The sequence below is a fragment of the Mastomys coucha genome, unplaced genomic scaffold (assembly GCF_008632895.1).
Source record: "Mastomys coucha isolate ucsf_1 unplaced genomic scaffold, UCSF_Mcou_1 pScaffold21, whole genome shotgun sequence".
Taxonomy (NCBI): Eukaryota; Metazoa; Chordata; class Mammalia; order Rodentia; family Muridae; genus Mastomys; species Mastomys coucha.
The window spans coordinates 91052069-91079921 of record NW_022196904.1 but is presented as its reverse complement, the minus strand read 5'-3'; the positions used below and the strand labels follow the sequence as shown (position 1 = coordinate 91079921).

General features: G+C 50.0%; 5 protein-coding genes across 14 annotated transcripts in view; 3 read left to right on the top strand and 2 right to left on the bottom strand.

The window, feature by feature from the left end:
• The window catches only part of LOC116101303 (nuclear pore complex protein Nup98-Nup96-like), a 16816-nt gene extending 15473 nt beyond the window's left edge, over window positions 1-1343 (top strand). The window contains exon 13 of the mRNA XM_031384900.1: window positions 1297-1343. Coding sequence (XP_031240760.1) covers window positions 1297-1343 — 47 coding nt within the window. The remainder of the gene's footprint in view (window positions 1-1296) is intronic.
• Window positions 1344-2532: 1189 nt separating this feature from the next.
• Window positions 2533-7099, top strand: Chrna10 (cholinergic receptor nicotinic alpha 10 subunit). Of its 2 annotated transcripts, none has more exons than XM_031387657.1 (6): window positions 2533-2662; window positions 2944-3087; window positions 3547-3692; window positions 4067-4221; window positions 4856-5388; window positions 5865-7099. In XM_031387657.1, exons 2-6 carry the CDS (start codon window positions 3027-3029, stop codon window positions 6311-6313), a joined length of 1344 nt encoding a protein of 447 aa, XP_031243517.1. In that variant the 5' UTR covers window positions 2533-2662; window positions 2944-3026; the 3' UTR covers window positions 6314-7099. The 2 variants fall into 2 exon arrangements, with proteins under 2 accessions (XP_031243517.1, XP_031243518.1); XM_031387658.1 differs by having other exon boundaries at window positions 2533-2783.
• Window positions 7100-7203: 104 nt separating this feature from the next.
• Art1 (ADP-ribosyltransferase 1) lies at window positions 7204-16890 on the bottom strand. Of its 7 annotated transcripts, XM_031387661.1 has the most exons (7): window positions 16794-16835; window positions 15878-16066; window positions 15360-15447; window positions 12197-12302; window positions 11136-11940; window positions 9457-9498; window positions 7207-7656 (listed from the first exon to the last, which is right to left on the bottom strand). In XM_031387661.1, exons 4-7 carry the CDS (start codon window positions 12257-12259, stop codon window positions 7550-7552), a joined length of 1017 nt encoding a protein of 338 aa, XP_031243521.1. In that variant the 5' UTR covers window positions 12260-12302; window positions 15360-15447; window positions 15878-16066; window positions 16794-16835; the 3' UTR covers window positions 7207-7549. The 7 variants fall into 7 exon arrangements, with proteins under 7 accessions (XP_031243525.1, XP_031243521.1, XP_031243520.1 ...); XM_031387660.1 differs by lacking the exon at window positions 15360-15447; XM_031387662.1 differs by lacking the exons at window positions 15360-15447; window positions 15878-16066 and adding an exon at window positions 15511-15577 and having other exon boundaries at window positions 16794-16828.
• Window positions 16891-18038: 1148 nt separating this feature from the next.
• Window positions 18039-21530, top strand: Art5 (ADP-ribosyltransferase 5). 3 transcript variants are annotated; one of them, XM_031387626.1, is made up of 5 exons: window positions 18039-18496; window positions 18805-18893; window positions 19856-20585; window positions 21068-21100; window positions 21187-21530. In XM_031387626.1, the coding sequence occupies exons 2-5, from the start codon at window positions 18834-18836 to the stop codon at window positions 21291-21293; spliced, it is 930 nt and encodes a 309-aa protein (XP_031243486.1). In that variant the 5' UTR covers window positions 18039-18496; window positions 18805-18833; the 3' UTR covers window positions 21294-21530. The 3 variants fall into 3 exon arrangements, with proteins under 3 accessions (XP_031243486.1, XP_031243485.1, XP_031243484.1); XM_031387625.1 differs by having other exon boundaries at window positions 18672-18893; XM_031387624.1 differs by having other exon boundaries at window positions 18045-18496; window positions 18736-18893.
• A 407-nt stretch (window positions 21531-21937) lies between these two features.
• LOC116102678 (short transient receptor potential channel 2) overlaps window positions 21938-27853 on the bottom strand; it is a 33767-nt gene continuing 27851 nt past the window's right edge. Inside the window, exons 19-23 of the mRNA XM_031387618.1 lie at window positions 24694-24886; window positions 24052-24179; window positions 23855-23933; window positions 23100-23229; window positions 21938-22542 (exon numbers count right to left, since the gene is read on the bottom strand). Of these exons, the coding sequence (XP_031243478.1) occupies window positions 22148-22542; window positions 23100-23229; window positions 23855-23933; window positions 24052-24179; window positions 24694-24886 (925 nt within the window). The 3' untranslated portion in view covers window positions 21938-22147. The remainder of the gene's footprint in view (window positions 22543-23099; window positions 23230-23854; window positions 23934-24051; window positions 24180-24693; window positions 24887-27853) is intronic.

The window sequence follows — 27853 nt, the reverse complement described above, 5'->3', positions numbered from 1 at the left end:
TATATATATATATAAATGATCTAGATTATTTTCCTCTTTCTGAAGTACTTTCTTAAAAAAAAATAAAATTAAATGTTTATAGTATTCCTGGTGGTATTGACTTTCTATTTGTGTTTTTGGAGAATCCTTGTCTAAGAAGAAACAGATCCCTAAGTTAAAGAGAGAACAAGGGGGCAGTGGTGGCGCACGCCTTTAGTCCTAGCACTTGGGAAGCTGAGGCAGGCGGATTTCTGAGTTCAAGGACAGCTAGGACTATACAGAGAAACTCTTGTCTGGGGGTGGGGGGAGAAGGAATAGGGGGGGTGAGGTGTTGAGTTCAGCAGGTCAGAGCACTAACTACACAAGCCTTACAATCCAAGCTCAATTCTCAGAATTCTCATAAAAAAGCAAACTGTGTTAGCACACATCTATAATCCCAGCACTCTAAGAGAACTTCTTACATGTATACAATGTATTTTGGTCATATCCATCACTCCCACTCTCAATTCCCAGCATTCTGGTTGGTTTTGCTTGTTTTGTCTTTGTCTGAATTTATCAGTATTTTATGTGTATTGGGATTTGCTTGTATGTATGTATGCTCACTACTTCTGTGCCTCGTGCCTGTGGAAGCCAGAGGGCATTGTATCCTCAAGAACCAGATAGGAACAATTACGAGCCACTTTATGGGTGCTGAGAATCAAGCCTGGGTCCTCTTGTAAGGAGCAGCCAGTGTACTTAACCACTACGCCATCTTCTAGCCCCATTTTCTCAGAACTCTTATTAGGGGATGGAGACGAGAGTGTCACCCTGGAACTGACCTGCCATCTAACCTGGAGAATTAGAGGCTGCCTCAAAGAGGAGGAAAGCAATAACAATTCCCAAGTTGTCTTGACTTAGGGCACACATGATGCTCACAAATAAATACTGGACAGTTAAATGCTGAGCTGAGATTCAGAGCACAAACACTTTTCCCCATCTGCAGTAATGGGAATTGGGCCCAGGTTCTTTGCATGCTAGGCAAGATCTCTACAGTTGAGCTACATCTCAACCCAAAGGCTAAGTTTGTATGGACAGATTTAGGGACAAGGAAGTTATTGACTAATAAATATTGGTATTCACAAATTTATGCCTGGCAGTGGTGGCGCACAACTTTAATTCCAGCACTTAGGAGGCAAAGGCAGGCGGATTTCTGAGTTTGAGGTCAGCCTGATCTACAGAGAGGACAGCAAGGGCTATACAGAGAAACCCTGTTTCAAAAATTTATGCACATAGGTTCTAAATTGAAGTTGTTCCTCTGAATATGCTTTCTATTCAAAGCCTACTCTGTTCTGGAGGTTCTTAAGCCAGAAGCCACTGCTTTCTAAGGGTCGTAATGATTCCTGAACTGGCTGCTTCACACAGGCCTCTTTGAGGATCCAATGAGAATTCCAGTCTACTCATGTCCTAATTGTTGAACTGAGGAGCAAGCAAATTCCAAGTTTAAACCAAAGACTTCTGAAACATCACAGGATTGGAAGATAAAAGAAGAGAATGGGTCTGCTTTGAGTCTTCAGTTCAATCCCTGTGGCCAGGAATTGATCTGTTTGCAATCCTCCCTCCACACTGTCTCAAAGAGAATGGCCAGGCTTCTGGCAGAGAATTCTTGTCTTTCTTGTCCCAGAGGTTTTTCAAAAAGAATGTGCTACAGAAATAGCTCATGGTTTTAGCGGCATTAAGGATTATTGGTATGGGAAATACTTGCTCTATGGGCAAATACTATTTCCTTTCTATTAAAAAAAAAAAAAAAAAAAAAAAAGGAAGGCTGGGTTGTTGCTTGCCTAGCATGCAGGAAGCTTGGTTCAGACCCCAGTACTGCATACACTGAGCATGGTGATGCCTGCCTGCCCACATCTCAGCCCTTGGGAAGTGGAGGCAGGAGAGGCAGGAGCTTAAGGTCATCCTTGACTAATTGGGACTAAAAGACCAGCACTAAACTGGGAGATGAGCACATAATTGTAACCCAAATATTTGGGAGGTGGAGGCAGAAGTTTGTGGTCATCTCCAGCTACACGGGATTCTAAAATGCAAGTCTTCTGACTGAATAATCCCTAACCTTAACCTTAACCTTAACCCTAATCCTGATCAGCCCCTCCCACCCGTCCACAGTAGTAGGCACTGGGATCAGCCTGGAATCACTACAGGCACTGAGGGAATATGTCACAGGACCATCTGAAGTGATGGTCTGACTTAGCTCACTCCCATGAGGAGGGCAGAGCTTAGCTAGCTCAAAACACCTGAATCTAAGGTGTTCAGTCCCTTATTGGGAGGAAAGGTGCTGGTCTAAAAGGAGCCTCTAGAATTCAAACGATGAAAGCAGCTGAACTGGGGGATACAGTTCTTATTCACAGGCCTCAACCCCATAAACCTTTAGAGTGTAGTTTTGCACCTTCAGATCCTGGCATCTCTAAACCTTCCCAGCCCCCAGGATGAGCCTTCATGCTGAGTTACACAATTTGAATAATTTAGGGCCCAGCACCCTCAGGTGTCAGTTTCAGTTGTTCTGTTCCCATGGGCACCAGTATGCCAACCCTGCAATTAAGCTAATAAAAGTCAGTGGAAGAGGGGCTGCTCTCCAGTGCCTCAAACCCTGATAAGAGTTCCTGGCCCTATTCTGCTGAGAGCACCAGGCTTGCTCAGAGCCCAGGTACAGGGAATGGACTGAAGGAGGTTTGGGGTGCTGTAAAAGCAGAAGAAAGGAGGAAAGAGGAAAGAAAATAGAAACCAAGATCATTACAGAGGAAGAAATCAAGTTGAGACAGAGAGAGGTAAAAGAGGGCACTAGTCATATGGAAAGGGGCAAAAGATGAAGCCAGAGAGGCTGGGAACAGCAAAGAAGGAGAAACTGCAGCTACAAGGGCCAGGTATGGTATTGAGGGCAGGTGCAAACAGGAGACTGGAAGGAAAGTCTCAATCTCTGGTTTCCAGGTACTCTCCACCTCATCCCTGCCAGCTGGACCCGTTGTTCATCTCTCCTGAAGACTTGCCCACCCTTTGGCTGTTGTAGGGCCATGGGGACCAGGAGCCACCATCTGGGCCTGGGGTTTCTATTCCTGCTCTTTCTCCCTGCAGGTAATGAACCAGGCCTATCTGACACTGCTATTATTCCTGTCCACCACAAGCCTCCAGTCCCTACACTTCAGTGCTGAGAGCAAGCTATCTGGGGAATGTGGAGGAGAGGGTGCTGAAGAGAAAGAAAGAATTCTCTGTTGAGATGGGGGTGGGGGAGCAGTAACTATATAAAAAGCCAGGTGTGGCCTCAAACACCTATAACCTCAGTGCTGGAGGAACCTAAGCCAGGAGGATTGCTGGGATTGCTAGCCAACCAAACTAGCTGAAAAAAAAAAAAAGTGGCAAGTTGCAAGTTCAGCGAGAGGCCCATGTGCAAATGACGCACAGCATCAGAAATGTGTGAGACCAAGGAACAGGTGACAAGGCTCCAGCTGGGGGTCGCAGGGGTGGGGTGGGGGGTGGGTGGGTGTGAAAAGAGGCCCCTGGATGATAGTCAAATTCTTCTCACTCACCCTCTAGAGTGCCTGGGGGCTGAGGGGAGACTGGCTCACAAGCTGTTCCGTGACCTGTTTGCCAACTATACAAGTGCCCTGAGACCAGTGGCAGACACAGACCAGACTCTGAATGTGACCCTGGAGGTGACACTGTCTCAGATCATTGATATGGTATGATGTGGTAGTGGTGGGATGTGTGAATCGAGGGAAGAAGGGCCATCTCCTAATGATCCTTTTCCTATGTGTTAATATTAATAATGACAGTGGCCATTAACTCCCACATTCCAGTCAATGGCCCAAGATTTTACATGGTGGTGTTTACTGAATGCTCTTCCCCGCCCCCTGCTTTCCCCAAGCAGGAATTATTGGTGGGATTAACTAGAGGTTGAAAAACCCACCAAGGGAGCAAAAATTCAAGCCTGAATGAGAACTGGGCTGTTTGAGCAAGTTGGGTTTGTGGGAACTAACCAGAGAGCTCTGTGAAGGAGTATGCACGAAAAAGACAGTGAGTGTATATTCACATGTCCGTTGTCTGTCCCCGCCAGGATGAACGGAACCAGGTGCTGACCTTGTACCTGTGGATCCGGCAGGAGTGGACAGATGCCTATCTACACTGGGACCCCAAAGCCTACGGAGACTTGGATGCAATCCGAATTCCCAGCAGTCTAGTGTGGCGACCAGATATCGTACTTTACAACAAGTACTTCCTATCTGCTCCCCTTTTTCTCTAGATTTGCCCTTGATATGCACCGAGTCCTCTCCCAACACCAAATAGAGTTGCTTAGACATCTAAGAAACTTGCCCCTGGGGCTCCTCTGAGGAGCTCTTTACCACTCCTTTGTCACTTTCAGGCCAACTCAAGTTTGATGGCTGCAGGGAACCTGCTCTGTGGCCCAAGCCAGTTGTAGCTCTCAGAGAGAACTGTCTTGGGTCCGTGTGCTCCTCTGTGGCAGCTCCACCCTCCCATGCTCTGAGGCCACTTGAGATCTCACCAGCCAACAGCATTGCCCTTGGGGTACTCCTTTATGCCACCTTTAGGTGCTTGGCATCTCCCAGCCAACACACAGCATTGTGCATCTTTCTGGGTTCATCTAATGGGTTCTACAGATGACTCCCTAGGTCAGTGTGAGGCTATCCAGGTTTGCAGAGGTTTTTAAAACTCTGCTCCCGGTCCTTCCAAGCCTTCAAACTCAGCCCCCTCTAGACCTTCAGAGACCTAAATGAGCCTAATGAGGCTCACACCACCGCACTGCCCTGACCACTAAAACCCGACTAGTGACAATAGATCCACCCTGTTCATGGGCCCGGGTGAATCCTGTTTTACCTGTCTACAGGGCGGACACGCAGCCACCTGCCTCGGCTAGCACCAACGTCGTTGTGCGGCACGACGGCTCTGTGCGCTGGGACGCACCGGCCATCACACGCAGCTCGTGCCGTGTGGACGTGTCTGCCTTCCCATTTGATGCTCAGCGCTGCAGCCTGACCTTCGGCTCATGGACACACGGCGGGCACCAGCTGGATGTGCGACCTCGGGGCACTTCCGCCAGTCTGGCCGACTTCGTGGAGAACGTTGAATGGCGCGTGCTGGGCATGCCAGCACGCAGGCGCGTGCTCACCTACGGCTGCTGCTCTGAGCCCTACCCAGATGTGACCTTCACTCTGCTGCTGCGTCGCCGCGCAGCCGCCTACGTGTGCAACCTGCTGCTGCCTTGTGTGTTCATCTCCCTGCTGGCGCCACTGGCCTTCCACCTGCCTGCTGACTCCGGGGAGAAGGTGTCTCTGGGGGTCACCGTGCTCCTGGCACTTACCGTCTTCCAGCTGATCCTGGCCGAAAGCATGCCACCTGCAGAGAGCGTGCCACTCATCGGTGAGCCTGAGGGCGTGGGAGAGTGGACACTAGGTCAGAAGAGTGACTGCTGCAGGGGGTGAGAGAGGGTGTCTGGGAGAACACCCCTCACTGCTGGGGCCTTGATGGAGAAAGATCCAGTCGGTGCCCAGTGTCATAAGAAACAAACTGTAGTGAGTGATAACTGTGTGCCAGGCTTTCTCCTGTGCATGTGACATTTGTTCACTCACAGGAGCAATACTATGAACCAAAGAATAGCCAATTCCACGTGTACAGACAGGACAGTTCAGGTTGCAGTAGGGGGGGAAAAGGTCAGCAGATATCTTCAGAACCCTAATTGGAATGAGAAGTGGAGAGAACTTAGTTCTTATCTTATCCTTTCCCTCATCGGGTCTGGGGGCCTGATGCTGTCCCTCTTTCCATTTATGATGAGGCAGCTGGGAAGCTCAACAGTCTTCATTTCCTGTTTGGGGCTCACAATGCTCTTTGTCCCACAGGAAAGTACTATATGGCCACTATGACCATGGTCACATTCTCTACAGCACTTACCATCCTCATCATGAATCTGCATTACTGTGGCCCTAATGCACATCCAGTACCTGCCTGGGCTCGGGTCCTCCTGCTGGGACACCTAGCCAAAGGCCTGTGTGTGCGGGAACGAGGGGAGCCCTGTGGGCAGTCCAAGCCCCTAGAGTCAGCCCCCAGTCTCCAGCCTCCACCAGGTCCCCTAGCGGGCCCTTGTCATGAGCCACGATGTCTATGCCACCAGGAAGCCCTTCTGCATCATGTAGCTTCCATTGCCAGCACCTTCCGCAGCCACCGGGCTGCCCAGCGCCGCCATGAAGATTGGAAGCGCCTGGCCAGAGTGATGGACCGCTTTTTCCTAGGCATCTTTTTCTGCATGGCTCTGGTCATGAGCCTCCTGGTACTGGTGCAAGCCCTGTAAGGGCCAGGAACTAGATTTCAGGGAGCTGTGGTCACTTCAACACCACCAGGCAAGGATGGCAAAGCCCAGATGTTTGTTGGTACTCAGATATGCTAGCCAGTCTCTCCCCAAAGTGCTGCTAAGAGTAAGAAACACCTCTTCAGAACCAGCACTTCTGACCTCACAACCCCCAAACAGCCTTTGTGATCTATGTGCCCTAATGACGGGGAATCTAAAACCTGCCTCTCCCCTAATTCCAACATGATTAAGGTCAAAGTATAGACTTGGAAGCTAAGACTCAGTGCCAGCTGAGCAAGGTAATAGACTCCTGTAATTCCACCACATGGTGGCTGAGACAGGAAGATTACCTTAAGTCCTGTAGCCTGAGCTACAGAAATTTTTGTCTAAAAATAAATAACCTCCCCAGGGTTTACACTTGGAATAATAGCTATTAGCCAGAGGAATCCAGGTTATTTTTGTTTGTCGAGATAGAGTCTCACTATGTAGTCTTTGCTGGCCTGGAACTTGCTGTGTAGCCCAGGCTGGCTTTGAACTCACATAGATCCACATGCCTCTGCCTCTTCAAACACAGATGCCACTATGCTTGGCTAGGGTGTCGGTTACTAATTAAAGGAACAAAGCTACACATTTGCTTGTCATCTTTAGCAGTTGCTGTTACAGATTCTCATCTGGCTTATCTCTGCTTGGCCTCTCCCGGGAGGGAATTCACTGTCTAGTTTCCAGAACAGAAGGCTATGAGACATTTGACCCAGAGCTTCAGTCCTTAATAAATGAATGTTCCCAGCACCTCCCCCATGCCTTGTCTTTTTCTTGGGGCCCACAACCAGAAGTTGGGGGTTCAGTTGGTCTTTATAGGTAGGACTCTCAGGACTCACAGATTATTGCAAAAATTACATCTCTTTAGAAATCACATTTATTAGCCTGGTAGTACCACTCAGACCTTTATGAGAGGCATTTAAGTGACTCCAGCTTGACTCGTGGCCACATGTGCTCCCTCATCATCACCCACAATGAGCTGAAGTCTCCTGGCTCCAAATTGAGTATCTGCCTGTCCTCGAGTCCTCTGCCTGTCCTCAGTCCCATTCCTACATCCCTGGGTGAGGTTCAGTCTCCAAATTCTCTTATGTCTGGCAATTGCCATAGAAGGTCCCAGAGTTTCCTGTAGATGGACTGATTCACCAGGATCCTGCTATACTTAAGGCGTATAGTTGACCAGTCTTCTTCAGTCAGGGCCGGTCAACATTGTGTAGGTTGCTGGAGACCTGGATTCTCTGGAAGGGCCATCAACACAAGGAACAAGAGCAGCAGCAGAAGAGACCAGGAGACAGAGGGGGAGCCTGGGGCTATGTAAGGAAAAAAGAGAGATTTAGGAGCCATGTGAGGACATGAAGAGGAAAGGCAGAGAGACTGGCAGACTAATCACTCAAACCCCTGCCATCTGCAGGTACATGGGGACACAACACTATCAGTGTGTCCCCTGATCTCTGAGAGAGATCTGCTGATGTTGAATCGGGCTTCTCCATTCACAACCTGGGCATGATGTCCTGGTGGGAGTGTGGAGGCAAAAACTCTTTAACTTTCCCAATGTCTCAAATTATGTACCATTTGAATGCAGAGGCCCAAGCAGGTTACAGCAGTTTGATCACCCAGCATCCTAGCACTCAGGAAGCTAAGGTAAGAGAATGAATGGCCCATTTGAGGCCAGCCTGAATTGTGCATGAGTTCTAGGGCAACCTGAGCTACACAGGAAATTCCCCTATCCCAAAACCAAAACAAAGGGTCTGGCTTAAAGTTGGAGAACCAGCTTCTGGTCACTATACCACTGTGGCTGTGTCTCTGGCCTCCCTCGACTACATGAAGATAGTATTCTAGGTTTTACTGCTAGAGGGCTATATGTGTGGCAAAGGTAGGAACTGTCATGGTGGGCAGTTCACAGTTCCACTCTGCAGCCAGGCTATAGACATGACTAGCTGTGTGGTGAAGCACGGGTTGCTGCTTCTGTTCTCTGTAGAAGTGGCTGATATTGGGAAAGATAGTGCACTATCTTTAAATCCAGCACTCCAGAGGCAGAGGCAGGCAGATCTCTGTGAATCTGCAGATGGATCTCTGAGTTCGAGGCCAGCCTGGTCTGCAGAGCCTGTTCCAGGATAGCCAAAGCTACACAGAGAAACCCTGTCTGGAAAATAAAGTGAGCCAATGCCATGGACTGTGCTGAGGCCTCACAGTGTAACGTGCCTGGAACCCAAAGTAGTATTTTGTCTGGGAAAGTGGAAAGAACAGAGGTTGCTTATCTTTCCTGCCCATTGGTTAGGGATCCTAGGGAGAGGGAGCATGGGGGAAGTGTGCACGAAGTGTGGCTGAGAGCTGGGGGAGAGGGGGAGGAGTTGTCAATACTTCTCTAGAAGTAGCCTAGTCCCACCTAAATAAGCCAAGGCCCAGATAGGCCCTGTACAAGAAAAGACTCAGATGAAAGAGATGCAGGTGTCCTTTGAGCCAACTTTCTTATTACAAACTAGGAAACTGAGGCACAGGGAAAGACTAGTTAGGCCAGACTAGAGTACAGTCACGCAGCATCCAAGGGTTAGCTTTGACCTTGGAAAGCAGGTCAGAGGGAGCCCTGAGGACGGTAGCAGGGACACTGAGTTCTACAACTGAAGAAAAAGTCCCAGAGGAGAACTCTGCCGGGAACAGTGTCTCCTGTAGTCTCCTCGGAGAAGCCTGAAGGCAGGGCTGACAGCGGCCCTCCTCTGAGAGGCAGAGATGCTGCTGCAGAGCCACTACACACACACACACACACACACACACACACACACACACACACACACACACATTCTCTACCAGGGTCAGTGACTCCCACTGAGGTCTCACTGACAGCAGTCTCTTCTTAGGTGAGGAAGTGGTTTATAGGAATCAGAGAGCAATAGGCCTGGCATCGGTGGCACACGCTTTAATCTCAGCTCTGGGGAGGCAGAGAGGCAGGTGAATCTCTTGAGTTCGAGGCCAGCCTGATCTACAGAGTGAGTTCCAGGGCAGCCAGGGCTACACAGAGAAACCCTGTCTCAAAACAACCAATCAATAATAAATCACTAAGAAGACAATCTAGTGAGGGCCCAGCCTCAGGACAGCCTGCTCAAATGTCTTACCTGAGCTACCCAGCCAGCAGGGCCCAGACCTGCACTTCTTTTCTGAAAGAAGAAAGAAGAATCAATGCTTCAGTAGCTCTCTGATTGGAAAGGAGCCCTCAGGACTCCGATGAGCAATCCTTGATTCTCTGTATGTAATTCTGCCGCCTTAGCAAGAATCTCCCTAAACCACAATCACTTAACCAGAGCAGAAGACAGAAGGGAGACCGCCATGTAAGCCAGGATCTCTTTCTGATCCTCTCCTGGTCTCTGGCTTCTACCTACCTACTCGCCTCACTACCAGCTCACTTTCCTATGCCCTGTCCTAGATAGGGGGGTATGGGGGACGTGTTTGTCTTCTTGGCCTACCTTCCTCATGGCTCATGATGTTAGTCAAGGTGGGAACTGAGCCACATTGGAGCTCCTCCCATTTGAACTGTGGCGTGTAGGCCAACTGTGTCTGCCCCTTAACTCTGAAAGTCAGGCCCCACTTAGCCAGGAGCGGTAGCCCACAGCCCACCGAAGGTTAAGAACAGGCCTCCTCACTGTTGCTCCTCTAGCTTGAGGAATAGACCAGGGGAGGAGGAACAGCTGACATGCTAAGGACCAGAGGTTGGCACAGCTAAACTGAAATATAGTCACACCACCCACCTGCTAGCCCTTCCCCCGCCTCCCCACACCTGCCCAGCACAGACAACTGTATATACCTACCATTCCGCCTGGTAAAATCGCACCTCTCAGAACCTGAGGTCGGGAGTTTTACTTAATTCTTTTTCTTAAACTTTATTTTATTTATTATTAGTATGTGTGAGGTAGGGGAAACAGGTGTTTCCTCCCGTTTGTGGAGGTCAGAGACAATCCTGTGGAGTTGGTTCTCTCCTTCCATCTTTATATGGGTTCTGGGGACTGAACTGAAGAAGTCAGGCTTGCATGACAAAGCTCCTTGACTAGAGGAGCCATCTAGTTTTCACTGGGCTCTGCCAACAAATGCCCTGGTGTCACTACTGTGACTAGAAACTAATCCCTGGCCAGGCTGGTGGTGGCGCACGCCTTTAATCCCAGCACTTGGGAGGCAGAGGCAGGCAGATTTCTGAGTTTGAGGCCAGCCTGGTCTATAGAGTGAGTTCCAGGACAGCCAAGGCTACACAGAGAAACCCTGTCTCGAAAGAAAGGAAGGAAGAAAGAAAGAAAGGAAGAAAGAAAGAAAGAAAGGAAGAAAGAAAGAAAGGAAGAAAGAAAGAAAGAAAGAGAGAGAGAGAAAGAAAGAAAGGAAGAAAGAAAGGAAGAAGAAAGAGAGAGAGAGAGAAAGAAAGAAAGAAAGAAAGAAAGAAAGAAAGAAAGAAAGACAGAAAGAAATTCCTTTCCAACTTCCAGCTGGAAAAACAGCTTGATCCAACAGTGCCTATCCTTTCAAAGACCCTGGCTGCCTTTCCTCCATACCTTTATGTGCGAGCCTCTCACTACCATTCCCAGGCATCGCTCTTGTTGCCTGGGAATCAAGAGTAGCCTCAGCGTGCTCAGTGCTAGGATTACAGGTGTGAGCCACCCCAGGATTGTGGCCAGTTGTTTTTGTTATTTAATGTGACTCCTTTGGTTGGGGGTGTAGGGGCTGAGGCTTGAATTTGTCAAAGCTCCTGGTAGATGCTGGAAGCCCATCTTTTTGTAGGGCTGGCCTGGCTCGGGCCTGGCTCGCTCCTCACCTTTGATGTATTCGCAGTTGTAAGTACTACGTTTGCCCAGAGCTCGGAGGTAGATGCGTGCGGGACCCTGGGTGGGTCGGCTGGTATTGATCACCTGGAAAGTTTCGAAAGGCGGGATCAGCACCTCCTCCTCTTCAGGAAAAAAGGAGTAGCCTCGGATGGGGGCCCCGAGGCAGGTCCAGATACCGAAGAAGGTGTCCTCGCCAAATTGTTGAGCGGCAACGTTCTTGAGGGACGCGGAAGCAAAGCCCCCCAGCCGAACGGTGGCGCCAGGCCCTGCAGGCCGGAAGCGCAGGCCATGCACCCCCCTGTACACCTGCCGGCACCCGCGAGATCGGTGGCTCCGGAGCAGTTGCAGGGCCTCGGTGAGCAGGAAGTGGAGGGTCTTGAAGGAGAAGTGGTGGAGGTAGTGGGCCCGGGAGCGGCCTGCCTCGCGCACTGCCGCGTTGAATTCCTTGTGCAAGGGGCTGTTGGCGGTGTAAGCCAGGAGCGCCACCCCGTGCTCATCCCGAAAGCCTGGCGGTGGTGGGGGCAAGGAACCCCACATAGACCCCCAAGTCCTGCGCTCCTGCCACTGGGTGTTGGCCTGAGCCCAGCCATCCGCGTATACTTTGTTGGCCTGGAACTCTGAATGGTTGAGATCTGGCAGTGCCGCTGTCATGTCTGCCAGGCAGCCAGAATACTGGTCATCAAAGGACGCTGGGGCCATGTCCAGGGGTGTTTCTTGAGAAAAGATGTCTAGTTGTGAGATGGAGTAACTTTGAACCTGAGGGTTAGGGAGCATCAAGGACTGAGAGGGCAGTCTCTAGAAAAATGAGAACCCGGTCATCCAGCTCCCCTACACGGTCTACAGAGAACGCAAGAAGGTCCCCAAATACATCTGGAGGGGAAAGGGGATTGGGAACCACCAGCTGCAAGCTCCCTGAGCCTAGGGTTTCAGGAGGTCCCTCAGAGAGACAGATGGGTCCCCAGGGAAGCCCTGGACATACTTCCCTCTGCTCCTCTTCCCCAGGATTGAGAAGCCAGTGACCTGCCAGGCTGCTGGTGAAGGATGGCCATACCTGAACTCCGTCCCTGAGACCCACAGACACCAGTAGGAGAGACAGCACAGCAGGAATCTTCATGTTGGAGGTGACCTCAGGCAAGCTGCTGTCTCTTTTTCCTCATCTGGAAAACTGGGAAGTTAATCTCTACCCTTTAGTTAACATTATCTAACACACCTACTGTCTGCTGTTTGGACAAAGGGATGGAGGACCTACAGCCTCTGGCACCCCTGATGAGGGTAGTCACACTGACCGACAGTGGCTCTAAGAAGGAGGCCCATCCTTGGGTCAGAACTGGAACAGCTATCTCTAAACTTGTGCTAAATGACATCGTCCCTTTTCTGTCTGTCTACCTTGGTTCGTTTTTGTTTTAAACAGGGTATTATATACCCATGCTGACCTGAAACTGGCCCCTGGGCCAGTCTGGTTTTGACCCTCCTGCTTCCACCTCCTAAAGTCAGACATACAGGATTTGAGCTGCCTGCTCATTTTCCTATACAGGAAGACAGATGTATTTTATTACAAAGTAGTGCAAAGCAGTGCTGGCTGTGGGAAGGTGAGTGTGGACTGACCACCCCACTCCAGCCTTACACCCTCCTGCCTGTGGCACGGGATGGCCAGTGACAGTGGTGTCTTTCAGTGCCTTTCTCAGGAAATGTTTGAACAGTTTAATTAACAGTTTCTTTGCAGTGTTGGGGGGGGGGGTCAAACCCAGAGCCTGGTACATGCTAGCTGAGCACTCTATTATTGAGCTCTGAACAATATATTAAATTTAACACACACACACACACCATTCAAATGTTTTGGGTTTATTGACTTTTTTTCTTTCAAAGAAAAAATGCTTAATATGCACATCCTCTAAATATATGCCCTTGAGAAACCATATATCAGGGGCCTCTTTCCAAGTAGCCCCCTTCACATCTACCTTGCCTGTTATAATGGCCTCATGGTGTGTTTCATGGTATAGTTAAACCACTGAATGGACACATGGATTTTTTTTTTTCATAATGTTTTGAAGGAGGATCTGACTCTGCACTTCGGGGCAAATGTATTTAACTATGGTTGCAGTGAACTAACAGCTTCCTCTTGCATGCTGGGATTGCAGGTATGCACCACCCCACAGGAGTGATAGGCCCTATCAAACTGTGGTCCCAAAAGGAACCAGTTTGCCTCTCACCCTTAGTGAAAGAAAATGCTCCTTGGCCCTCCATTGTCAATGCTAATTACTGTTTTCCTAGCTCATTTTCTTCTGTCTTGCTTGGTTGATTTAGTTTGTTTTTTGAGGCAGGGTCTCATGCTGGCTTCAAACTTCCTGAGTGGCTGAGATGACCCTGAAATTCTGATTCTCCTGCTTCTCCCTCCTGTGTGCGGAGATCATAGGTGTGCCCTGTGCCTAGCCTACTGGTCTTTTTCTAACTTTTATATAAGTGGTCTGGAAATTGTATGTAAGCTGCCGTTGCAATACATCACCATTCTGAAAGTTTCCTTTTGCACTTTATTGCCATCTATGCTGTGCTGCAGCCAGGACTTGGCACAGAGACTCAGGAGACTGAAATGGATGTGATTCAGAGAAAGGGTGGACATGGCGGTGCATACCTGTGGCATAAGGCCAAGGCAGGAGGATGGTGGGCCAAAGGCCATCCTGGGACATCATGAGACCCTATCTTAAGAACTAAAACAAACAATTTGCATTATCGATGATGAAGTCAGGCAGAGGTGAGATTCCCTAGGGAAGAAGGGCCGGAGAAAACAAGAGAAGCTGGAAGGTGGGCAACCTAAGCTCACTGGACAGGCTCCTGGGGGTTCATGAGGTCCTTGGGCTCAGTGAGAAACCCTGGAATCCTTTCATATTAGCTTTTAGGCTTAACCCAGCTTAGCCTAGCTCTGGTGAGCATGCCAGCAGAAGACAGCCACGTGGTACCTTAGTCTCTCGGGATGGTCACGTGGGTATCCATCCATTCAACCATTCATCACTCCTGACTGCAGTTGCCAGCTCACGTTGGGTCCAAGCTGCCTCCTGGAGTCTCCTTCCCTTCTTTGTCCAGGCTCACATCCATGCCCTGTTTATTTTTGTCTGCCTCCTCCTTAGGTGATCTGCCTGCCCCCTCTCAGCCCTGCTAGCATATTTCCCACAGAGCTGGAAGAGCCCTGTCTCTAAAGCATGGCCCTGGTTACCACCCTTGCCTGTTTAAAGTCTTCTGTGTGGGGTGGAGAGGGAGCTTAGCGGTTAAAAGAATACACTGCTCTTGCAGAAGGCATGAGTTCCGTTCCAGCACCCACACCAGGTGGCTCATGACTGCCTGGAACTCTGGCTGTAGGAAGTCTGATGATTCTAGCCTTGGTGAATCCTGCCCTCGGGTATACATACCCACATACAAACACGAAAATATACACATAATTAAAAAGAGAATCTTAATTTTTTTCTGTGCCAAAACTGACTGAAAAAATAGCTCAAAATACTGAGAAAAATGCAGAAATGAGAATTATGAGAGAAAAAATAATGATAGTATGTCTTAAAAGGCATGAGTACTAGTGGTAGAGAGATGGCTCCGCAGTTCAAGACACTTACTGTTCTTGCAGAGATCCCAGGTTCAGGTCCCAGCACCACAGGCTCACAAAGACCTTTATCTCTTGTTCCAGGTGATCTAATGCCCTCTTTGGCTTCCAAGGACTCCTGCACACATGCACTGTGTGTAAACTCTCTCTCTCTCTTTCTCTTTCTCTCTCTCTCTCTCTCTCTCTCCTCTCTCTCTCTCACACACACACACATGCTTCACACGCACACTTCACATCATTTTTATTTGGTTTTGTGATGTTGTTGTTGTTGTTTTGGTTTTTCGAGACAGGGTTTCTCTGTATAGCCCTGGCTGTCCTGGAACTCACTCTGTAAACCAGGTTGGCCTTGAACTCAGAAATCCGCCTGTTTCTGCTTCCCAAGTGCTGGGATTAAAGACGGGCACCACCACTGCCCAGCACGTCATCATTTTTAAATCTATAAATAAATAAATAAATAAATAAATGCCTCTGTGGTGGCTCATACCTACAGAGCTACATAAACTCTGTTTCCAAAACAAAACAAAACAAAACAAAAGCAAAAACCAGAGAGGGCTTGCCCATCCTGCACAAGTCCCTGTGTTTTGATTCCTAATACCTCCTAGAAGTCAATCATGATAGCACATGCCTGAAATCCCAGTTTTCACGGAGGGATGGAAGCTCAGGAATCCAAGGCTACACAATGAGCTTCAGGCCAGACTGGGATACACAAGACCCTGTCTCAAAACAAAGCAGCAAAATGAAGTAACACATCCCTCAGTGCCCCATGGCAGCCTCACCTCACTCTGCTCCTTGATCTGCTCAGTGATCCTGCCCCTTGGGACCTTTTTTGTCCCTTCTTGGCACCTACAGTACAGAACAAATTTCCAGGGAGGCTCTGCTGTTTTCCTGCCCTTAGCTTTCCTTCTGGCCCCCTACTCTTTCTGGCTTAGCTCAGGGCCCACCTCTTTCAGAAAGCCCCCAGAATCCTTTGGGGGCTCTACATCACTCTGTGCTGACTCTCCTGAGTGCCCCTTCCCCCAACCCCTGGCCTGTGTAGGAACCAGCAATGATCCCCAGGGCTCAGGCCAGGACTAGGCAGAGTCACCAGAGTGCTTGCTAAGAGTCTGTCTAGTTAAGGAAGTAAAATCTACATAAACAGCCCACCTGCAGATGCTCAATGGGCTGGGCTGGGATGGAAAGACTGGTATCCATACATTCCCTGAAGGCTGAGATGTCAATCACCTCTTTGGACAGGGCTTCCGCCCTCCACTCCTAGAGGTTTTATAGCAGCTTGAGCATTGCAAGCAGCGTAGACTCAGGTCCCACAGCTTCAGCTACTGAGACCTCCACGTCCTTCAGGCAAGATGATGACCCCAGTTAGTAATCCTGGAAAATCAGTGGAAGCCTGCCTCTTCCCTTATCCAGACAGGGCACCCTATCTGTCAGTGCTGGCTCCCTTCCATTAGAGAACTGAAGCCTCACTAAAGCCTACCTGTGTCCACCACATACCCTCATTTCTACAGTCAGTTCCAGCTTATTTTTATTCTGTCTGTGCTGGAAAGCCCCCTCACCCCCCAGTCTCTGGTAAACAAGGCTAAGAGGTGTTCTGAGCATTGCTGATAAGACAGCACCTCAGAGTAAGTAGATTGCTTTCCTCGGTGACCAGTGTCAGGGGGAAATGCAGCAGAGATTGGTCTGGGACACTGGGAATTCCCCCTCCCTATTTTATTTTATTTTATTTTATATTATATTATTGAGACAGGGTCTTGTTGGGTATCCCAGGCTGGCCTCTAACTTAGTCTCTGGCACAAGAGAGCTGAATCCAGCTTAAAATCCCTTTACACAGGCAAAGGAGCTGCATTCCCCTCATCCTCTGAGGCTTAGTTTTCCTCTTTCAGGCCCTCACTCAATAGTTCTTTCTGGGAATATGACCCCAAGTCTCTCCTCAAAAAATCCCAAACTTTGCCACATCCACAAACCTTCCTAGGATCCATGGATCCCTAAAACTTTATTAATACCATAGATTTTATATCAAAAAGTTCCCTCCCTGCAACGAGGTGAGGTAGCCTTCTGCCCTTACCTAGTTTTCTCCATGGTGGGCTGATCTGGTCTCCTGTATAGACAGGGCAGGGAGGGCAGCTTTCTCTTTTATACTGTCTATTCCCTACCCCTCCTGCTGTCCCCACACAGCTGCTCAGAAATGTGACACTCTGTCTATTTCAAGCTGTCTCCTTGTCAAGGCTCAGGAACACTAGCCTCACCCCAGTGTGACTTGGGCCAATGTTCTTCCCCAAACAGTAAGAACTGCCGAATACAGAGGTGTGGAGGGCGATGCTGGGGGTGTTGAGGAGATGGGACTGCAGCCCTCTCACAGACTTGGTTCTGGACTCTGACCATCCCAACTCCACACATCTCTCCTTCTATTTTGTTCTGTTGCTGTTTTGGTTGTTAATCGTTGTTTTATTACTTTCTTTCACAAAGTCCAGGCTGACCTTGATCTTGAAGCAATCCTTTTGCCTCGGCTTCCTTCCTGATTGCTGGGATTATAGGCATGTACCACCATGTCAAGCTTTGTCCTGCTCTTAAGAACCTAGCTTCCTGCCCCTCTGACTCTGCCCCTCTCAGGATCCCTGACCCACACACGACCATTTGACTCCACTTCTTGGGGTTCCATGTGCTAGGATATAAGAAAACCTACAAGCTGGAGGCTGTCCCCACACAGCATCTGCTGTCCCAGAAACTGCAAGAACTTGAATACCTCCCAGAGAGGAAGGATGGAGTCAATAGAAAAGGAAGGGATCACTGTTGGACACAGTTTGTTTTCCTCTTTAGCCTTCAGGAAGGATTGGAGGAGAGAAAAGGGCTTTTAAGTAAAGGAAATTTTATTTGGCTGACAATATGAGGTGGTAAAGGGTGGTGATGGGTAAATTCATGAGCTGGACTATCCTGTGCTTATGCTGGCCCCCACAGGAGGCATCTCTAACCATGGTGCTGAGAACATCCCTCCTTCACCTTCCCACAAGCTGGTTCCTTCTCCCGTTACACCCAACTGGGCGTCTGAAACTCAGAACTAGGTTATTTATAGTCAAGCCCAAAGGAGGTGTGAGAGAAAGCAGTGTTTACAAACATGGGGTCACCTGAGCTGGAGAGGTCCAGAAAGGGAAGGTCTTGAGGGGGTGGAGCTGTTCCTGAACATCTAAGCACTGAATGTCAAGCATTCCCCCCTCCCCCCCCCCCCCCCCCCCCCCCCCCCCCGCCCTACAGAGGGACTCAGAGGGTTAAGAATAGGGAAGGAAGTGGGGGTGGGGTGGAGGTTTGATGCTTGTGCACGTGACCCAACGTGTGTCATATGCAAATTGTATGCAAATACGACCGATTTGGTGACTTAACTAGCGTGATGTACAAGGAGCGACCCTCGTGGGGCTTCGTGGCCTGGTGGTCTGAGGGCCCTGGCCCGGCCCAGGGCCACCAGAGAAGAGGTCAAGTCTCACAGGTTCCTCCCCCAACTTTGACATAGCTTAGATCTTACAGAAAAAGCCTATCATCCAAACGAAAGAGAGTTTTGCCCCTCAACCACCTAAGGACTCTGCCAGTCCAGCTCCCACGCCCCTGTCTGTTGTTGGGGAAGATAGGTGTCGGATTACCAGTCCAGGGGCTATAGTTAGCCCCGGGGACTTTGTTCAGCTGTCTGTCGGGATCTGCGCAGCGCCTGCCGGCACTTCAGCTCCAGTCTGCCGCCAAGGACCGTAGCCCCAGGCTGCTCTCTGCCTCTACCTCCTCCAGGTGGGTTCCCATTCCTGCCCCGCCCCGCCCCGCCCCTTTCCAGGAAGAGTCTTAAAAATAGCTCACCTATACCATCGCAAAGAAGTCCTGGAGACCCCGGGTTTGGGGCCATCTTGTAGTCATAGACTAGGGCTGACACGGGGACAGTAAAATCTGAAGCCATACCCATCATTAGATTCGTCCTCGGCCCCGCCCCTCATCCCTCCTGAGGTCCAGTCCTTGACTAAGGACCCTCTCAGGCTGAAGAAAGGAAGGTCCTGGAGCCCATCCAAGCCAGCACTCCCCTCCACTGGCTTCATCATCATCAGGATCCTGCTGACTCCGGACTCCTCTGAAGATGATTCTGGAGGATCTGCTAATGGTCCTGAGCTGCCTCAGCTTGCACAGCCTCTGGAAGGTAACTCTAGGATTATCCTTTGCCAATAAAGTCAGTTGTGGGTCAGAGGCTGAGAAGGTGGTGGTGGTGGAGGAATGATAAAGAAAACCCTTCCCAGGAGGCTCTTCCCTCTTCCCAGTCCTCTTCTCAGGAACTTCTATTTCATTAGGAAGCCCAAGTGCTAGATTGTTCCCCCAGAATGCCACCTCCCTGTACTTCTGGATCCCGGTGTGAAATCTCCTTCCATGCTACCCCTCGATAGATAGGGATTGCCTCCACCTTTCTCCTTCCCATTTCACACCACAGATTCAATGCAGACAAACCCCTGGGCACACCGATGTGCTGCTGTAGACTCTGGCAGGCCCTCTCCCCACCCCATCACACTCTGGGATTGTGCTGAGGACAATAAAACTCCCCCTCCTTAAGTTTAGGATAAAATCTTCTAAAGTAGAGAGGATACAGGAACCCCCAGAGCTGACAGTAATGTATACTATACTGAGCTGCAGGGCTTCCCCAAGGATGAGAAATGGCTGAGAGGGGTGGGGACCAGAGCAAGGATCAGACACTGGCTGCACATTGCCTGCATACAAAATAGCAGAGCCAGGAAAGCACAGGAACCAAGCAGACTCGCCTCTCACTCGAATGATGAGATGACACCCTCTAGGTTGTGCTATAACAATCCTCATGCTCTCCTCACAACCCTGTGAGGTTGGAAGTATCCTTAATCCATAGGCGAAGAATGTGAAGTCCAGAAAGCCCTGGCCTGAGAATTGCTCCAGATCGCAGAGCTAGCAGGTGGCGCTTAAACAAACTCACAGCTGTTCGACTCCACTACCTGTGTCATTTGTGCCTGTTTCTGATCTTGCCAATTGCATGTATCAAATATGTAGGCATAGGAATGAAAATCTGCCACCAGCACTCCCTGGCCAGTGTTCTAAACTTATGCTCTGGCCTCTGGAGCACCTCTTTTCTTATGTGCATAGGTCCAAGCTGTTCCTATCCTGCCCCTGAGCCTGGCTTCAGATACCTTTGATGATGCCTATGTGGGATGCTCCGAGGAAATGGAGGAGAAAGCAGGCCTGCTGCTAAAGGAAGAGATGGCACGCCATGCCCTGCTACGGGAATCCTGGGAAGCAGCACAAGAGGCCTGGGCACACCGGCGTCACAAGCTTATTCTACCTCCTGGCTTCAAAGCCCAGCACGGAGTAGCTATTATGGTGTACACCAACTCATCCAACACCTTGTACTGGGAGCTGAACCAGGCCGTGCGGACAGGAGGTGGCTCCCGGGAGCTCTACATGAGGCACTTCCCCTTCAAGGCCCTGCATTTCTATTTGACTCGGGCCCTGCAGCTACTGCGGGGCACAGGAGGGTGCAGTATGGAAGCTGGGGAGGTGGTGTTCCGAGGTGTGGGCAGCCTTCACTTTGAACCCAAGAGGCTGGGGGACTCTGTCCGATTAGGACAGTTTGCCTCTAGCTCTGTGGATGAACGAGTGGCTCGAAGGTTTGGTAATGCCACCTTCTTCAATCTAAGGACTTGTTTCGGGGCTCCTATCCAGGCCTTGTCTGTCTTTCCTGAGGAGCGTGAGGTGCTGATACCCCCACACGAAGTCTTCTTGGTCACTGGGTTCTCCCAGGATGGAGCCCAGAGCATAGTGACTCTCTGGAGTTATAATCAGACCTGCAGCCACTTTAACTGCGCCTATTTGGGTGGTGAGCAATGCATGGGAGACAGAGAATGGCAGGGTGGGTGAAAGAAGCTAGTATATTCTGACCCAGTCCCCAGAGCCTTCAGGAACCACTTGGTTAGTGAGATTGAGGTTCCACCAGGTCCTGTGAGAGTTCAAGATCTGTGGACATTCTCAGATGATTGCTTTCTCAAAATGTCCTCTGTATACCTAGCAGACCAAGGAACAGCAAGGAAACCATGCCACTTCCAGTCTCAGCAGGCTCTGTCTGGCTAGATGGGGCTAACAAGGAAGTGCCAGGTTCAGTTGTGGAGGCAGGGACAGTGGAAGAGTGACAGTTGTATGGGTAGGAGCAAGGACAGACAGGCAATCTGGGAATGTCTCCAGGGGAAAAGCTGAAGGGGAGCGAGGGCCTGCTTTGAGGAGACAGACTGAAAAGGGAATGGCCATAGGCAAGACACTTGGGGTGTGAATCACCCCGAGGCCTCACTATGCTATCTGTTGCAGGGGAGAAGACGCGAGGCTGTGTGTCCTCAAGAGGTAGGTCACCCTCCAACCCGCTCCGAGCGTTGTTCTGGCTCTGCTGGCCCTTTTGTCCACCTCAGCATCTTTTCTCCTTTCTCCAGCAATAGGGCAGCCAGAGGCATCCTCCGCGGAGGCTCTGGCTCTGCCATCAGGGAAGCCGCTGCTCTTGATCCCAGGGGAGCTGCAGCTCTCCAGAGCTGGACCCTGAAAGCCTCTTAGAAATCTGGGGGACTGATGACCTTACTATGAAGAAGGGGCTTTGAACGACCTCAGGAAGCTGGAGTGTGGTTCTGGTTCCAGTCCTAGGGGCCACCTCTCCAGCCAGAGTTGGAGACCTGAGGCCATGGCAGGGTTGAGGGAACCCCACTGTGTGGCGGGGACTTCCTAGGACATGCAAGGTAAAGACTGGATGGCTACTCAATTAAACAGAGTTGTGGTGTAGAGACATGGCTTTTATGACTGGTTTATTGCATGATGTCATTCGTCCTTGGTAGGCTTAAAAGTCGAGGGATAGAAGCTAATTTCCTGATTACAACATCCTAGTCACACACTGTAACTTCTGTACTTGATGCTTTTTAACAGCCACAGGGGCCTCACAGCCTCTGTGAAGGCAGGGAGGGGACAGATGGATACCCAGCCCTGATGAGAATGGAAGGCCAAGAAAGGGCACCACCTCTCAGACCTGCCCACTCTCAGATCTCCTGCTTCCCTGGCCTCCTATCTCCTAGTCCTCCAGTCTCCCAGGCCATAACTTTTTACTAAAGACCTAAGGAATCCCAAAGGTAGGATTCTAAGCCCCAGAACTCAAAGCAAACTGTTTCTCCCCACCCCACCCCACCCCACCCCCGACCCTTCCAGTGTCCATTTTAGGGAAGAATAGGAAGGGATCTTAAGATATCAAGAGATGGAAACTACGATCTGACTTCCACAGCAGAAATTTTAGTGTGGCAAAAAAACAAAAAACAAAAAAACAAAAGCAAGCACCATGGTCCTCTACTGAGAGACCTGGCTCTACCCAACGAGGCGGTGGCACGTAGTGACAGAAGAGACCCCTCTGCTGCCTTAGGACTCACCCTTGGTCTCCAGATCTTCCTCCAAGGGCAAGTCCCCTGCCCCCTCTTCTTCTTGCTCCCTGTGAACCAGCACATGGGCAGAGGAGGAAGAGCTGGGCTCCCCAGGAGCTGGAGCCCCAGCCTCTCCTGTGACATCAAGGCCATCTTCTAAAGAGACTTCGGTCTCCACAATTCCAGGCATAGTCAGCTCTGCTGGAGTGTCAGAGGTAGGGGGGCCCAGGTTCTGGAAGCTGTTGCGCACTCGGGTGATGTATCTACTGAGGATGCTGGCACCATCTGGAGGCCGTGGTGTCCCTCCCGCCGCCAGAGTCTTCTGCACACTGGCCACCTCGCTTTGCAGTCGAGATACAGTCTTGGTTAGCTCTGTCAGTCTGTTGCCCAGGTCTAAGATGAATCAGGACAGGTCTTTCAGAGGAGAGTCTGCTCTTCTATCTATCCGCATCCCACCCCACTGAACCCAGGGACACCCTGTCTGGATGCTAAAGGAGGAAGAAGTGAGGAGTCTGATAAATGTGAACATTAATGGAAGGACAGAATGCGACAAGGAAGGAAAGCCTTTTGCTGGGACTGGTAGTGCAGGCCTGTGATCCCATCTAGTTGGGAGACTGGGGAAGACGATGGAGAATTCAAAGTCAGCCTAGGCTTCAAAGTGAACTCAAGACAAGCCTGGGCAACTTACTAAGACAAGAAGAAGGAAATGGGAGCGGGAAGGGGGAAAACGTGAGATCAATATCTGAGGACACATAAATGAGGGAATGAGAGTGAAACAACACATAAAGGCAGAGTAACAGAGTCAAGGAGCCAGATGGGTAAGCTTTCTAGGGCAGAAAGGATGGGACTGGATTCTAATGCAGGAGTATGGAGGGTGAGACTGGGTGTGGGCACTCCTTCCAGGTGAGCCAGGAGCAGCAAAGGGGGAGCATTACAAGTGAACCACTGACCTTTCCGACGGGTCTCCTCGAACTCGCGCCGGGCAGTCTCTATGTAGCGCTGCACCAGAGCCTTGATGACTCGAAGGCGGTAGGACACGCGTTCTCCTTCCCCAGAGCCTGCCCTTGCCCCAGGGTTGGTCTGCAATGGAAGACAGAGTGAATTCTCTACCTTCCTTTCCATCTCTGCCCTGACCAGGAATAAAGGAGAAAGGCAAGATCTAGGCAGGCTTTCTGTCCCTGGCCTGTCTGGTGCAGTGCGGTCCTGCAGGACAGATGGGGACCAACTGGGGGGCAGCAGACTGTAAGAGGACAGACAGTGTGTCCAGAGTGTGTGGTGAAGATTGAGAGGTGGGGGTGGCATGGGAAGGAAAGACCCCTGTAGAACTGGCAGCAATGATCCAAATCAGGAAAGCTCTCATGCTCAGACAGGCTGAGTTACGGTGCAGATGATAGGAGATAGGTGAGCCCCTTGGGTGCCCAGCTGCCTCTGGCAACCTTCTCATTCCTCAGGGAGCACTGCCCAAGTGCTGTTAAATCACCCAAGCATGTCTTACAGCCTTGTCTGGAACTCGGGCTTGGGATGAAGGTGCCATGGATTATGTTTAGGGGGCAGGATGTGGACTAGAGATGTAGGATCCAGTCAGAAGCAGGAGGATGAAAATGGAGGCCGTGTGACAGAGCAGGAATTGGAAGCAGGCTCTCTGGGGACATACTGATGGCTTAGGTAATAGAGGTGAGGAAACAGTAGTCTGAAAAGGACTCACAAAGGTGGGGATTGGCGGGTAGTCTGACTTCTTAGCTTTGCAGCAGGAGGAGCCACAGCAAATGAACCGGAAAATTCTCCTGAAAGATCGCCATGGTGAAAAGACATTAGTGAAGGGGACTGGGGTTGGGGGGCAGGGCCTAGGAAAGTGGGGCAGGCTGGGTGGTGTACATGGGGCCATAGCTCTGAGGCCATCACCTGAGGAGGTAGAAGGCGGCCTTTGGGGACGGCAGGATGTTAAAGGGCACAGGCAGCGTCAGACCCTCTCGGAAGTAGGACAGGTAGAGCTTGGAGCGAGCAAACTTCCACTCCACATCAGCATCATCCTGGGGACAGAGATGCAGGAGGCTACACTAGGTCCATGCTAGCACGGCCACTCTGATCACTTAGGCGACATCTCTTTTTGTCTTCCCCTCTCCTAACTCTCGTGCCAACTGAGTTCCTCTTGTTCTTGTTCCCTCTCCACCGACCACCCACATTCTCCTTTCCCATTGTCTTTCCCCTCGAATTCCAGTTGCCGCTCAGTGCTCAACCTATTCTCCAGCAGGCAACGCAGACCCATCTGCTTCCTTCTTGTGATTCCACTTAACATGTATACAATGCTCTAAACTGCCGCCAGCACCACCATGACCACCACCACCATCACCTCTGCCACCACTGAGGATAAGTGCAGAGAGCATTAGACTTGGAGTCTGCCCAAAGCAATAACAGTGCCAAGACCCTTGCTGTACAGAGGAGAATTTGACCAGAGCCATAAAATAAAAGTGAGAGCAGAGCAGGCCCCCCGAGGGTCTTTGCACCCTGTCCCTCCCGCACCTAGCCTGGCTTGGGGTTTCACACCTCGATCTTCTGGAAAGAGTTGGTGATCATGGCGATGAGCATGTTGAGTAGCACAATGACCATGACGATGGTAAAGATGCCGTACATGGCCCTGCCCACGAACTCAGGCACCAAGAACTGAGGCATGTCCACCACTGAGTGCTCCTCCATGCCAAACATGGTCCAGAAGAGAAACTGGAACGTTTCGTTGAAACTGGCATGGTGGGCCAAACAAAGGAGAGGGGAATGGGGACCAGGTTGGGAGAGAAGCCTGGGTTCTACCCAGACACGCTCCCTTCCCCTGAACATACAGCCAGAGGTATTCCATGTCCATGAAGCCTTTAGGGCCACCCTTGTGAATACAGACACTTGCATTTCTTAGTACCAACCTTTATTACTTATCTAAAAACTTATTTTATTTTACTTGTGTATAGGTGTGTGTTCTGATTGTGTATGGGTGAGTACCATGTGTGTGTAGGAGCCCACAGAGGTAGGACGAAGCATTGGATGCCCTGGAATTGGAGTTACAGATGGCTGTGAGCCACCATTGGGGTTCTGGGAACCAAACCTGAGTCCTCTGCAAGAGCAGTAAGGCTTTTAGCTGCTAAGCATCTCTCCAGCCCCTCCACCTTTATTCTTTTGGTCAACTAATATTTACCACGATATACAAAACAAGCAGGATCCTATCCCCAGGCCTGCATGCTCTGGAAGGGATTAGGAGTGAGGGTGAGACGGGAAGGGGAGAGAATGGCTTGTGAGAGGCTGTTACGGACCACACAGAAAAGGGCCTCCTTAGAGAATAAAGCAAGACTCTACCATGGCCTTCCCAACTCTAGGAAGAGTTCTGGACAGAGGGGGCATCTGGATTAGGTTTGAAAAGACCATGATGGTTGCTATGACTGCAAGGGAGATAAAGAGGAAGGCACAAAAACAAGTTAAGAACGTTTCCTGGTCTGGGTGGGAGAGTACGTGTGCCTGAGCACTGAAGCAATAGCCCTAGTGCCGCCTCTTCCAGGCAGCCCTTCTTAGTCTGCCTTCCCCAGTGACCTCCAGCAGATCGTGCTCATCAGGTGCTCACTGTCCAGACCACACTACACTTCCTCTGACTCCCTGCATCTTGGCTCTAGCCTGCCATGGATAAATGGCATCTGCTTTTGTCACTCTGTCCTCCATATGGCATCAAGGGAGGTCTTCTTTATTTTTGTTTTTTTGTTTGTTTGTTTTTGTTTTTTCGAGACAGGGATTCTCTGTGTAGCCCTGGCTATCCTGGAACTCACTCTGTAGACCAGGCTGGCCTCAAACTCAGACATCCGCCTGCCTCTGCCTCCCAAGTGCTGGGATTAAAGGCGTGTGCCACAACCACCCGGCAAGGGAGGTCTTCTTAAATTCGACCCAATCTGTTAGACCTACCTCTACTTGCTAACTTTCAATATTCCTGGCTACCCTGAGCCATATGCCTGCCATTCCCCTCACCAGAGACCTCCAGACAAAACACTTTAAGATTTGTTTACATTTTCTTATTTTTAATTATTTTTTTTTTTTACTTATTTCTCTGTGTGCATGTATGTGTGTGTATTCTCAATATGTCACAGCACAGGAGTGGAGGTCAGACAACTCGCAGGAGTCAGTTCTTGCCTTTCACCATGTGGTTCCTGGGAGTCCCACTGAGATCATCAGGCTGGGCAGCAAGTCCCTTTTCCTCCTGAGCCATCTCATCAGTTCTCTTTTGACACAAAGTCTTATGCAGCCTGAACTAGCCTCAAACTTATTAAACAGCTGAGGATGACCTTGAATTTCTGATCCTCTTGCCTCTATCTCCAGCACTGAGATTATAGGTACGCAAAACTAGGAGCAAGTACTCTGTTAGAAGGATGCAAGATAGTAAATGTATGTGTGAGGGGGGGTTGGAGATATGGCTCAGTGGTTAAGAGCACTGACTACTCTTCCAAAGGTCCTGAGTTCAAATCCTAGCAATCACATGGTGGCTCACAACCACCCATAATGAGATCTGATGCCCTCTTCTGTTGTGTCTGAAGACAGTTAAGTGTACTTACATATAATAATAAATACATTTTAATAAACAAAAGAATAAATAAATGTTGGGCTGGTGAGATGGCTCAGTGGGTAAGAGCACTGACTGATCTTCCGAAGGTCCTGGGTTCAAATCCCAGCAACTACATGGTAGCTCACAACCACCCGTAATAAGATCTGACACCCTCTTCTGGTGTGTCTGAAGACAGCTACAGTGTACTTATGTATAATAATAAATAAATCTTTGGGCCAGAGCAAGTAAGAACTGAGCAATCGGGATTGACTGGAATGAGCAGAGGTCCTAGAAATTCAATTCCCAACAACCATGAGAAGGCTCACAACTATCTGAAGGTGTACACATATACATAAAATAAATAAATAAATTTAAAAAAAAAGATGACAAATGTCAAACAGTTGACAGATGTGGAAAGTCACTGTCTCAAGACCACAGCAGAAACTTTTTCAGTAAAATTACCTGTGGCTGGGTAGGGCAGTACATGCCTATAATTCCAGCACTTGGGAGTAGAGACAGGAGGATCATTTCAAGATCATCAAATCCAAGGCTATCCTGATTGACTTGAGAGCCTATCCTAAACCCCACTCACCCTCAAAATCATCTTGAGATGTTAAACCCAGTGGTGTACAGATGGCAAGTAGTCTAGGCCAGAGCCCCTCTCTGTTAACCAAGGGCTTCTCCAGCGCCTTTACAATGGAGAGGTGCTCGTCACCAAGGGCCAAACCTTCCTCTAACATGTGGTGGTGCACGCCTTTAACCAGCCACGGGAGGCAGAAGCAGGCATATCTCTGTGAATTTGAGGCTACCCTGGTCTACACTGCAAGCTCCAAGACAGCCATAGCTACATAGTGAGATCCAGTCTCAAAAAACAGACAAACAACAAAGTGTCGCAAGAGAGGGAAAAAAACAGAAAGAAACAGATCCAGCAAGTGGCAGCAAAACAAGTGAGCAGTGAAGCTTCATGAAGGGTGAGGGTGCTGGTGAAGGGTGTGGGTGTCCAGTGAAGGGTGAGGGTGCTGGTGAAGGGTGTGGGTATCCAGTGAAGGGTGAGGGTGCTGGTGAAGGATGAGGGTGCTGGTGAAGGGTGTGGGTGTCCAGTGAAGAGTGAGGGTGTCCAGTGAAGGGTGAGGGTGC

Bases quoted from the DNA above. Each gene is read 5' to 3' on its own strand.
- Chrna10 (XM_031387657.1), top strand. From the start codon at position 3,027: ATGGGGACCAGGAGCCACCATCTGGGCCTGGGGTTTCTATTCCTGCTC. The intron at 3,088-3,546 runs GTAATGAACCAG...CTCACCCTCTAG, and splicing joins CCTGCTCTTTCTCCCTGCAG to AGTGCCTGGGGGCTGAGGGG. The intron at 4,222-4,855 runs GTACTTCCTATC...ACCTGTCTACAG, and splicing joins GATATCGTACTTTACAACAA to GGCGGACACGCAGCCACCTG.
- Art1 (XM_031387659.1), bottom strand. From the start codon at position 12,259: ATGAAGATTCCTGCTGTGCTGTCTCTCCTACTGGTGTCTGTGGGTCTC. The intron at 11,941-12,196 runs GTATGGCCATCC...TCATTTTTCTAG, and splicing joins GTCTCAGGGACGGAGTTCAG to AGACTGCCCTCTCAGTCCTT. The intron at 9,499-11,135 runs GTGAGGAGCGAG...TTCTTCTTTCAG, and splicing joins CAACTGCGAATACATCAAAG to AAAAGAAGTGCAGGTCTGGG.
- Art5 (XM_031387626.1), top strand. From the start codon at position 18,834: ATGATTCTGGAGGATCTGCTAATGGTCCTGAGCTGCCTCAGCTTGCAC. The intron at 18,894-19,855 runs GTAACTCTAGGA...TTATGTGCATAG, and splicing joins GCTTGCACAGCCTCTGGAAG to GTCCAAGCTGTTCCTATCCT. The intron at 21,101-21,186 runs GTAGGTCACCCT...TCCTTTCTCCAG, and splicing joins AGGCTGTGTGTCCTCAAGAG to CAATAGGGCAGCCAGAGGCA.